The following is a 12,445-nucleotide window of genomic DNA, read 5'->3' as shown; positions in this document are numbered from 1 at the left end:
TGTAACTTTCAACGACAAGACTGTTGCGCAACTATAATGATATGTGTCACATCTGTGCGACGACGCGTAACGCACGCGTTAAAAGATCACAGATTGGTTTTGTCTGTCTCTTCTATTGAGCATGCTTTTTACCATCGTTATCTGTCGCCGTATTCGTATGACGATATCTCGATCGCTTGTCATCGCCATTCAAGCCTTTTCAGGAGGTAAAGGGACCCGAGTGCAACCGGATTAAGTCGTGCCAAGTCCTCAGTTAGCGGGATAATGATCGTCCCCGCGTGAGAATCTAACAGCAGTACCCCTAATCTGGCTACAATGAGAAACGTGCCGCGAGCGAAATTCCTCGAATCTCCACAGTGACAGTGATTACATTTGCATTCGCATTGATATCTGCGCATTTCGACGTTGTATCGCTACATACGGCGCGAGATTAATGACCAGCAACCTTGACGCCGTCGAATTTGGCGAATTGTGCGATCGCCATTTCGCCCTCCACGCCTGAAATCAAAGTGGCCGGGATCCGCGAATCGGCATTGCGATCACGCGCCGGACACTTCTTCATCGCGGTGGCGATTTGAATTTCATTTCAGGATCGTCTTTTCTTCGCAGGTCACACCGGCGAAGGCGGCTGCTGCAAGAAGTACGTCGTCCTCTGCTGCCTTTGCGGCGGCCTGAGCGCGGCGGTCGGCTGTCTGTTTTTGGCGGTGCACGCGGTCCTCTCGGCCCACACGGCCAGTTTAGCGCTCTTCGAGACCGTGCCGTCTTACATTCCTGGCATTATGGTGAGAGACAAAGATCGATCGGCCGTATTGCCAAAACTGTCTTAGCGTGCGCAATGGCGTGTTCGCCTCTGGCGGTCCTGCGCGAAAACGAATTAACGTGTCGTACTTAGCGGGGTTTAGAAGTAAATTATTTTGATTAGTTCCATCTTGTTATTACAAATTAGTTGAAGATCCCTTACTGTTGATTTTACTTATTATATGACACAACTGAATTCTTTATTTAATTTATTAGATTAATTCGCGGGTTTCTACAATGAAAGTGTCTTTTGTTCGCGCGATTTGACGGCGAATAATTAGTTAATACTTTCAGCTGATCCTGATGGGTCTCTTCACGATGCTACTAGCTAGGCGAAAGCACAGATACGGACTTCTGGTAAGTTTCGCTCCCGTGAACTTCTCGTCCCCGCGGTAAAGCGTCATCGGCGATGCTGACAGTTCCACTATTAAACCGGGTTTATAACTTTTGCAGATGAAAGTCTGCGGTTCCGTAGGAGTGGTGTGCGCGATGGTGTGCGTTCTCGTCACCGTCACCACCACGGTGATCCACATGTCTCGCTTGCAGGGACTTCGCGAATGCGTTTACACCGCGCGCGCGAGGTACGTATTACATCTATCGTTTATGTATTATTCAAGAGAAGAAAGAAAGAACGCCATATAGAAAGGTCGACTTGATTCTATTATCACAGTGAACATATGGCTCCTGACAATGATCATTTGTGCAAAGGGATTTCTCGCGATAGATACTACTTTCGTGCGAACGTGGTCGAAGAAATTAATCAATTTTCTTCTTCAAGCAGTTTACGCAATCAGTCTTCATTTGAGCTACTTAAAAATTACACAAGAATATACTCACGGGAAGAAGTTCTTAGTAAAAATAGAACTTTATAATCAAGAAGCACATATCGACATTCTGCCATAGTTTATCATTTTGGATCGTAGGTGCTATTTGTACTTTAGAAACTGAAATGTGCTCTTAAGAAATTTACCATGTTCCTCTTGGCAAGATAAACTTTATTGGATCTATTCCTACACTACTAGAAAACATGGTAAAATTGAAAAGAAATGTTTATATGAAAAGAGCTAAAATAAAATCTTTTCCTTTTAAGAGCTAAAATCCTTTCAGTTATATTTTCCTTTCCGCCGAGATAAAAGTAAACATTCTTCGGATAAACATTAATTTCGAATTTCGGTTTAGATCGTGCACGTGTTACGGCGCACCGCAATCGAAAGGAGATCCCGGAGTGCTATTTGAGGGAACGCCTCACTGCGAGGCAGTGCACGGCGCGCTGTCGGACTGCCTGAGGGCCCTCTTCGGCGTCTCGGTGGCCGGTATATTGGCCTGCATATTCTCATGCATGCTGGTGTACCAATTGTTGAGTCACGAGAAGAAGAAGATGTACTGGGAACAGTTGGAGCTGCGATGCAGGTCGCTGTACGGCCAAGGAGGCGCCGTCGGACCGCCGGCTGGATCCTGCGGATGTTGCAACGACTGCGGTGGCGCGAGTCCGTGGTGGGCCCAGACGCCGGGTAATCTCTACACACCGAATCCCGACATAGCGCCGTCCAGGTATGCTTTTCGGATTAATTTTTTGAGATCGAACAAAATCTGATCAATAGAAAATCTGATAGAAAAGAAAATATTTGATTTGATAGAGATAAAACAAACAGGCTCGCTCTACGAGCGTGCGCCATTTAGCTAGTAATTCCATAAAATAATGTTTGAAATATTATATCATAATTTTTTAAAATGTCAGAATTACACTTAGATAAAAATATAATTCAGTGCATAAAGATTGCTTAATTTTTCAATTTATCATCTATACGTATCTATACGTATGCAAGAATTTAATTTATTTTGCGTCTTAGCTGGCATACTTCATCATAATCATATATTGGTATACTAGGCTGTTTGAGACCTCAATCACTAAAATGCTTGCTGCGTGGAAGCTATAAAATAATAGCTCCAAAATAAAATAAAATAAAAGCTCCAAAATAGTTCAAATGTCAATTTAAAAGACGTCATAGGTTATTTTGATAAAATGTAATACTGAGTTTAAAAAAAAATTTGACAACGTAAAAAACCGAAAAAATGACTATTTACACTAAAAAAATGCATAACTTCCATTTTTCATATTAAGAGCTAAAAATTTAATTTGACACTCTTGAGATGCAACACTTTAAGGAAAAAAATAGTTTAATAATGACCGTTCAAAAAAAAGTATTTATTTGGAGAATTGAAAAGATGAATTTGAGCTAAAAAAATACTATTTATTTTTTCGAAGTATATTTGTTTATTTATTAGATATGAGTGAATTTTACTTGGTTGATATACAAAAAGGAATGCATAATCAAAAAAGGATGAAAATAATCTGGAAAAATATATTTAAAATGATTTTATTGAACTATGAGCCAGCACAATCGTTACAAAACAAGATACGATGATTATCGCAAATTGGTCGTTTGCAGGATGCGCACGCTTCTCTAGTTTTTTTATCTTCTTTTCGAGTGCAAAATGCGCATCTTTGCCTTAATGTTAACTGCAATCTTTTATATGGCTGATCAGAATGTACATCTTTTTTGAGTATCCCAGCTATAGCCAACTTCAAATCTTTGCGTAGAGTCGACGTCGCGTACCGCTCTGTCAAAAACGGCGTTACCAAGTGCAAGTATATCCTTTCAAGGCAAACGATTGCCGAGTATTTTTCATTGCTATTGGCTGCTTTCAGCTTGCATTTCCAAAGTATTCTGGCGTTAACAATAGCTTGGTCCAGCATTCCAAAGAAAATCCGCATCGGCCATCTATTTGTTCTGCGTGTGACCGTATAAGAATGGCAGAGTTGATCGAAACTGTTAGTGCCTCCTTTCGTTTCATTATAGTGAAGAATAATATTTGGCTTATTATTTGTTATTTCCCTTGAGTGCATATATGAAGAAACGAGGAGTACTATCTTATTTTTTTTTGGTGTATGAGACAGCAGCGTCAAATGGAGTGCATGGCAGAACTTTGTACTAGGTATTTCTTTGGAAGCGACTTTCAGTTCAGCGGGAATTTCCCACTTATTTTTCCTTATTGTGCCAGTAATGGTCATATTGAATGGGTCTAGAAGCATACGTTGGAGTAACGGTATCGTTGTAAACCAATTATTGCACGTAACTGTGCGATTGGTTCCGTGGATTGGAGCAGTGACTTTACGAAAAAAATATTCTGGAATTGACTCGTTTCTATCTCCTACTCGAACAATGCTCTTACCCAAATAAGGTATCGCGTGTATCTAGAAAGAGAAATGTCAAATTAAAAATATATAAATATCAAATAATAATATAGAAAGTCAAATTAAAAAATGTAAAAATAAAAAAATATTTACCAAATACGAGGTTTCCGCGTCGTTTAGAGTAACTACTTTCAATCCGTACTTATTGGGCTTGGATTTAATATACATCCGAAAAATGCAACGTCCACGAAAACTCAGTAGCTGCTCATCTACAGTACATTTCTTACTTGGCGTATAGTAACGTTGACAGTTTCCAATGAAAATGTTCCAAATTTTGCGGACAGGCGCAAATTTATCTCCTTCTTCTCTACTGTTTTTATCATCAAAACGTAGGCATGATGATAAGAACGAAAATCTATGTCTTGGAAACACACATCTGTACAATGTTATGCCATTTTTTTTATCCCACAATCTATTATCATCGATGTTAGACGATTTCCAAAGACCAGCAAAATATAACACTCCAATATAAGCTCGAATCTCTTTGACATCGGTATGATGATGATAAGTTTCTACTTTGTTTTCGGCTATCAGATGAGCGCAGACATCTTCGATTTTATTATTCGTTTGTTCAACGATAGTTTCGATGATTTCTTCGTTAAAAAGAAGGTCCCAAAACTGCTCAATCGTCTCTACATTCAATGCGGCATCTGCTGGCCCGGGAGTTAGTTCAGGATGAACATCACTGTGTCGATCTATAAAAATAAGCAAGATTTTCATTAAAAAAATTTTACGAATGTAACTTTGAAATAGAGCAACAAGTAACGGATTTGGCGGGAAAGACATATCCCAGGCAGCAAGCTGTCGTTATTTTGATGTCAAGATATCGATGATTATTGGTCAGTAACGTCATTTTAAGGACGTATATTTAACGTCATGTTTTAAGACATCAAAATGACTTTGCAAAATGAGATTATGATAACGTTTAATTTACCATATTATAGACGAATTTCTTTTTCGAATAAAAAGATAAGTTTGCTATTCTTATAGATATATTTTCATATAATAATAACGTTGCAACATTGCATATTGCAGCGCAATGTTGCAAAGACATTGCAGTGATATTAATTTTAAATATTACTTTAGCAATATTATAGCAATATTTAAAAAATATTACAAATATAATATAATATATTTTACTTATTTACTAGTTATTTCTGTTATCTAATAAGCAAACAATATTTAAAAAACATTTAAAAAACATTTGAAAAGATATTTTTAAAACGTCAAAAATAATGAGATAAGTTCTCCTTTTTCATTAAAATAACGTTTTTTAACGTTTGGAAGAACGTTTTGTTTTTTAATATTTAATAAACATGTATTTTAACATTTAAAAACATTTTTCTAAATGTTAACATTTAACATTTAAAAAATTTTCTAAATGTTAAAATAAACGTTCATTAAATATTAAAAGTAACATTTTTCTAAATGTTAAAAAACGTTAAAAAACGTTAAAAACGTTAAAAAAACGTCTTTTTAATGAAAAAAAGAAAACTTATCCCATTATTTTTAACATTTTAAAAATATTTCTTTAAATATTTCTTAAATTGTAATGTTTTGTAATGTAAACACCTAGGTAAACATATTTTACATAAATATTTTATGCATGTATTTTTAACTTTCTGTTCGTATTTTTCAATAAATATTTTATGCATGTATTTTTAACTTTCTATTCATATTTTTAAAATCAACATAAGCTGACTAGTTGCAAGCGTTTTTGCAAAATATATTTTTTTAACTAGTGTCATACATCATTGTTACGTCATTTTATGTAAAAAAATGATGTCATTAAGTTGTCGTACATATGACGTTATTGGTCTGTGACTTAGTACTGTAAAAAAACGTTATTTGGTTATTATCTGGTTAACTTGAAAAATAAATGACGTAACAGATGATTCACGTCATTATCACGGCTGTCTGCTATCTGGGTATGACACGTACGATGCTACGGGTGCATTCGAGGAGCTCGCTATTAATGCTATTCGGCGCTACAGCGTTATTCTATCCTTGTTGTATATCTAAGGAGCGATAAAGATAGAAGAACGGGGTAGCATTGATAGCGTGCTCCCCTTAAACGCACCTTAATGATGCGATTCTGTAACTTTTAACAACAGTGTCGTTATCGTTATGTTGTCTTTGCGCAGGTATAATTCATGATAGAAAAGCTGCGCAACGACAACATAACGATAACGACACTATTGTTAAAAGTTACAGAATCATATCATAAAACTTATAGCGTATGCCATTCTCTCTCTCGCCGAATGCCGGCATTTAAACATCTACGCATACCTGATCTACACTCCGGGGCTCTTGTATCCCAAACAAATCCATTTTTGCCCTTAAGCGTCGTTGAAGGTCGGCCACGAGCGTCCGACTTCAAGAGATGCTGTTCCAAAGTTGCTTCTTCCAAATCAACATCCATTTCAGTGTCCTCAGCAGATTCTGAATAATTAGAATTTTCTTCGGAGTGTTCTTCAATATTATTTCCACTATTTTCATCAGGAAAATTTTCGTCTACATTATCCTCACGATCTTCCTTGAGTAGCTGCAGGCGTATGGGCCAAGGCCGTAAATGATTCGCCATCTAATAAAACCGTAATAATATGACACTCTTAAAAAATTAAATGCCGTATGACATTATGTACTTACCTTTTTCTACGCCCTCGTGACTAACACCAGTAGAAAAAGCTCAGAAAAAGTTCTTGCAATAACTATAGTTGGCACACTGGGGTATCTGATGATCACTCCGTTTTATTCGAATACCACAGCTAGACTGACGCTTTCAAGATTACGCTAGGTAATCCAGGAGGAAGAGTTTGTCCTTGGACAAACAATAGATGGCGGCACAACCACCATTTTCATACTATAGGGGAGAATAAATTGGAGCTGAATTAAGCTGGGGCTTTTGGTATCTTAGGGCCGGTTTTTCCAACCTCTTGCTAAGCTAACTAACAGTTAACTCATACGTCTTTGTTTCTCCTTTAAATTAGGTAAAAACAGACATAAGATTTAACTGTTAGTTAGCTTAGCAAGAGATTGGATAAACCGACCCTTAGAGTGCCAGCTAAGGGTTAAAATAGTAAAAAACTTATTATTAGTTTTTATCTTCTTGTATGTCGTTTATTTCCTAATTTCCTAAAATCACTTATATTTTTTCATACTATGTATGATATATTTAATAATGTATTAAGTTGCAATATGTTCAGTTTTAAAACCACTAATTTCCGTACTGGACTCATACAAGTAAAAAAATATATTCTATAGTAAAAATATATTTTATAGTAGCTCTTTGCAAAAAACACATTTATATATTTCACATTTATGTATCATTATTGAATTATTATTATTTAAATAGATTATCAGAGTTGAGAAGTCAGCATTATATAATGCGCTTAAGATTAGAAGTTACGTTATCTGAAATTTATTAAGGGCATGTTGTCTTTTTTAAATGTATAACAATAATAATAACGGAATTACATTTTTTGGGTAAAAATAATAAATATAATTGGAAGTATTATGACTGACTTATAAATACATGTACAAAAATATATGATGAGATAGCATCAAATTGTCAAGAAAAGGATCTTCAAAACATGATGAAAACAATACTAATACAGTATTTCTTGTAATAATTCTTTACTTCTTGAATAATAATAACATTAAAGAATAACTTTTCAAGATTAGTAATAATAATAATAACTTTAATAAGTAATGAGTGATATTTACGTAATGTTCATAAGAGATTAGAAGTGTCTAGTTATTAGTTGTCTAGAACTATTTAGTAAGAATTTTAAACTTTTTAAATATAACTGTATTAGTAGCAGAGTTATATATATGTTTTAAATAATAGTAACGAATATAATTGAATATAATTGAATATGGTTAGTTTATGAATACATTTAGAATAGATCTGTATAAGACAGCAGTATTAAACTGTTAAGAAAAGGATTTTCAAAACTTATTGAAAACAGTACTAATTATTTTTTGCAATAATTCTTTAATTTTTGAATAAGAATAACAGTAATGAGTGATTTTTCTAGATTATTAATGGTAACAGTAAGTTCAACAGGTAATTAGTAAGAGATTTAATCTTTTTAAATGTAACTATAACAGTATCAGAAATACATATTTTAGCTAATATTATGAATATAATTAAATTTTACATAGATATTAGTTTGTGAATACATCTAGAATATATGTACATGAGACAACAGTATTAAGTTGTCAAAGAAAGGACTCTCAAAACTTATTGAAAACAGTACTAACTCATTATTTTTTGTAATAACTCTTTATTTCTTGAATAACGATAACAGTAATAAGAAATTCATTCATTAAGATTAGTTATATGATAAATGTTTATGTTATATAACAATAAGTTCAACAGATAATAAGAACTGTCAAAGAAAGGATTCTCAAAACTTGTTAAAAACGGTACTAACTCATTACTTCTTGTAACAACTTTTTATTTTTTAAATATTAATGATGGTTATGAGTAATTTATCAAGATTAGTAACATGGTAATAGTAAGTTCAACAGGTAATGAAAACTGTCACATAACGCTTATTGAGGTTAAAAGCTAATTTTTTTCTAAAACAATTTAATAAGAGTTCTAATATCATAAAATACAATCGTAATAGTAACTGAAATATAAGTTTTAGCTAATAGTAAAGAATATAAATAAAATTTATATAATTAGGTTGTGAATATGTTTAGAATATATGTACATGAGACAGCGATATCGAACTTTCAAGGAAAGGACTTGTTAAAAACAGTACTATTTAACTATTACTTCTTGTAATATCTATTTAATTCTTCAATGATTATAATGGAAGTGAGTAATGTTTGTAGATTAATAATATTAACAGTAAGTTCAACAGATGATAAGAGCTGTCACATAACGCTTATAAGGTTAGAAGCAAATTTTTGTTTAGAATAATTTAGTAAAAGATTTAATCTTCTTAAACACAACTGTAACAGTAGCAGAAGTACGTGTTTTAGCTAATAGTTATGAGTAATTGAATCTTATATAGAGTTAGTTTTTTAATACATCTAGAATACATGTATATGAAACAGCGGTATCAAACTGTCAAAGAAAGGGTTCTCAAAACTTGTTAAAAACTGTACTAACTCATTATTTCTTGTAATAACTTTTTACTTTTTGAATATTAATGATGGTTATGAGTAATTTATCAAGATTAGTAACATGGTAACAGTAAGTTCAACAGGTAATGAAAACTATCACATATTGCTTATTGAGGTTAAAAGCTAATTTTTGCATAAAACAATTTAATAAGAGTCCTAATATCATAAAATACAATTGTAATAGTAACTGAAATATATGTTTTAGCTAATAGTAAAGAATATAAATGAAATTTATATAATTAGGTTGTGAATATGTTTAGAATATATGTACATGAGACAACGGTATCGAACTTTCAAGGAAAGGACCTTTAAAACTTGTTAAAAACAGTACTAACTCATTACTTCTTGTAATATCTATTTAATTCTTCAATAATTATAATGGCAGTGAGTAATGTTTGTAGATTAGTAATATTAACAGTAAGTTCAACAGATAATAAGAGCTGTCACATAACGCTTATAAGGTTAGAAGCTAATTTTTGTTTAGAATAATTTAGTAAAAGATTTAATCTTCCTAAACACAACTGTAACAGTAGCAGAAGTACGTGTTTTAGCTAATAGTTATGAATATAATTGAATCTTATATAGAGTTACTTTTTGAATACATCTAAAATACATGTACATGAGATAGCGGCATCAAACTGTCAAAGAAAGTTTCAAAACTTGTTAAAGAACAGTACTAACTCATTACTTCTTGTAACAACTTTTTATTTTTTAAATATTAATGATGGTTATGAGTAATTTATCAAGATTAGTAACATGGTAATAGTAAGTTCAACAGGTAATACAAACTGTCATATAACGCTTATTGAGGTTAAAAGCTAATTTTTGTTTAAAACAATTTAATGAGAGCTCTAATCTTCTAAGATACAATTGTAACAGTAACTGAAATATATGTTTTAACTAATTGTAATGAATATAAATGAAAGTTATATAGTTTGTGAATATGTTTAGAATGCATGAACATGAGACAGCGGTATCAAACTTTCAAAGAAAGGACCTTTGAAACTTGTTAAAAACAATACTAACTCTTAGTACTTACTTCTTGTAATATCTGTTTACTCTTCTTCAATAATTATAATGGCAATGAGTAATTTTTGTAGATTAGTGATAGTAACAGTAAGTTCAACTTGTAATAAGAGCTGTTACATAACGCTTATAAGGTTAGAAACTAATTTTTGTTTAGAACAATTTAGTAAGAGTTTTAATCTTCTTAAATGCAACTGTAACAGTAATAGAAATACATGTTTTAGCTAACAATATTGAATATGAATGAAACTTATATGATTAGTTTATGAATACATATATATATATATATATATGAGAAAGCGGTATCAAATTTTCAAGGAAAGATCTTTCAGAACTTGTTGAAAATGGTATTAATTCATTATATCTTGTAATAACTTTTTACTTCTTGAGTAATAATGACGATATTGAGTAATTTTTCAAGATTAATAATAAGTTCAATAGATATGAGTAAACCATTCAATAACAATGAATAAACCATTATGTAATGCTGTTAAGGTGAGAAGTTACTTTTTGTCTGTAACTATTTAATAAGTATTTAATATTAATCTTATACATATAATAAAAATAAAATTAGGTTAAGTAACTTTAATTATAATGATAAAACATATTCTTTCTTTCTCTTCCTTTTTCTGTCTCGAGCAGATTTCTCTTTCTTTTCTCTTACTTTTTTCTCTTTTTTCTTAGTTTCTTTAGTTAGGTTTAGAAAAGCTCAACTGCCAAAATTGACGTAATAACTTAACAGTCAAATAGAACACATATGAGAGAGAGAAAGGTGTGTTGTGCCACGACAACGAAATCACCAGTCAACATTGTGAGAAATATGAAGGGATAATAATTATTTAATAATTATTATAATTTTATTTCTCTTTATTATCATAATTACATGATATAATATAATAATACAATATTTTTATCGTATAGTATTATTGTTAAAAATATATTATCGTATAATAAAATAATCCATTATATAATATTATAATTATATGTAAAATTATCTCGTGCAGAGACATTTATATTTATTTCGACAACAACAAAATATTATGATAAAAAATTATGTCTGCTTTTTCCTGACTAACGATTCATATTTGTTCTTCAGGAGATGGCGGCTGCCTTGGTCCAGGTCAAGAGGTCCGGCACCAAGTCCAGACTCAAATTACGGCTTTCACACACAAACACGACCGGCGGAAGCTAACGTGGAAAGCAGTACGGGACCTTACAGTGTCCTTAATTCGCAGTCGAGTGGTCCTTACTCGGTCTTGAATACTCAGAACGCCCCGTACACGCCGAGCACCGCGTCCTACAGCGTTCTGGAAGCACCTGTGCCATTGTGGGGACCTCCGCCTCCTTACAGCGACCCTAACAGTCCAGCCAGACGGCCACAGGTGTCCGAGTCGAGGGCCAGAATTGCTAAGAGGATGGATAACTTTGAGAATAACGAAGGTAATATATTTATTACATACTATAAGCTATCTAACTCCTGTTCGTGACACAAACAAATCTCAATAAATGATTTAACAAAACAACAACCCTGACAATTAGATATTCATTTAATTTCATTAAAAAACAATCCCTGACAATTAGATATTTATTAAATTTCACACATTAAAAACTAATCGTTCGTGCTTTCTCGAATGTTTAGATCACAGGACGCGATCAGCGAAGCGGCCTTCCGACAATTACGAGAACGCTGAGGAGATTTCCAACAGCACGGATCCCGAAGGTGGAAACGAAGGAACGATCAAAGGTAGGAGAGCCAGGAAGCCCTTGAAGGGCGTGGAGAACGGGGCATTTCAGCAGGAGGCGAATCCTGGCCCGAAGCAGTCCGAGAGCGAGCTGTATTTCGGTGACGTGTCTTCGTGCTGCGGACCCGAAAGTAGTTTTTACGATCTAGCTGTGGAGAAAGAAGGTACTATCAAAGTTTTCGAAGTCTATAAAGATGTGCGACGTTCCACCGCGATGAAAACTCCACGGTCGGATACTTATTTCAGCATGTCTACATGGAGAAAATATTGCCGTAAAAATTGCGTTAAAATAATATTTTTCTGCAATGTTTTCTGCAAAGCTGCACTATACTGAGATTGCAGAGAGTATAATAAATTACTACAGAAATAATAAATTTAAAAATCTTCCTGATATATATACAATATAAGAAACATTCAAGTAATTATAATAAGTGTGTATATATATATATATATATGTATATATATATATATATATATATAT

The 12,445-nt window shown here is 33.1% G+C and overlaps 2 protein-coding genes across 6 annotated transcripts in view; one reads left to right on the top strand and one right to left on the bottom strand.

The window, feature by feature from the left end:
* LOC116844494 overlaps nucleotides 1-12,445 on the top strand; it is a 163,320-nt gene that overhangs the window by 144,912 nt on the left and 5,963 nt on the right. For all 5 annotated transcript variants that reach the window (XM_032816059.1, XM_032816058.1, XM_032816057.1 and 2 more), the window contains 6 exons: nucleotides 610-782; nucleotides 1,093-1,155; nucleotides 1,252-1,379; nucleotides 1,978-2,349; nucleotides 11,319-11,662; nucleotides 11,862-12,128. In XM_032816059.1, the coding sequence (XP_032671950.1) occupies nucleotides 610-782; nucleotides 1,093-1,155; nucleotides 1,252-1,379; nucleotides 1,978-2,349; nucleotides 11,319-11,662; nucleotides 11,862-12,128 (1,347 nt within the window). The remainder of the gene's footprint in view (nucleotides 1-609; nucleotides 783-1,092; nucleotides 1,156-1,251; nucleotides 1,380-1,977; nucleotides 2,350-11,318; nucleotides 11,663-11,861; nucleotides 12,129-12,445) is intronic.
* Nucleotides 3,021-10,490, bottom strand: LOC116844497 (piggyBac transposable element-derived protein 4-like). Its single transcript, XM_032816065.1, has 5 exons — nucleotides 10,236-10,490; nucleotides 6,704-6,917; nucleotides 6,344-6,638; nucleotides 4,148-4,749; nucleotides 3,021-4,054 (listed from the first exon to the last, which is right to left on the bottom strand). The coding sequence occupies exons 3-5, from the start codon at nucleotides 6,636-6,638 to the stop codon at nucleotides 3,185-3,187; spliced, it is 1,767 nt and encodes a 588-aa protein (XP_032671956.1). The 5' UTR covers nucleotides 6,704-6,917; nucleotides 10,236-10,490; the 3' UTR covers nucleotides 3,021-3,184.

This window comes from Odontomachus brunneus, unplaced genomic scaffold (genome assembly GCF_010583005.1).
Source record: "Odontomachus brunneus isolate Ranch 3 - 2012 unplaced genomic scaffold, Obru_v1 Obru_scaffold_042, whole genome shotgun sequence".
Lineage (NCBI taxonomy): Eukaryota > Metazoa > Arthropoda > Insecta > Hymenoptera > Formicidae > Odontomachus > Odontomachus brunneus.
The sequence above is the reverse complement of the archived record's forward strand: the minus strand, read 5'-3'. Positions and strand labels throughout refer to the sequence as shown.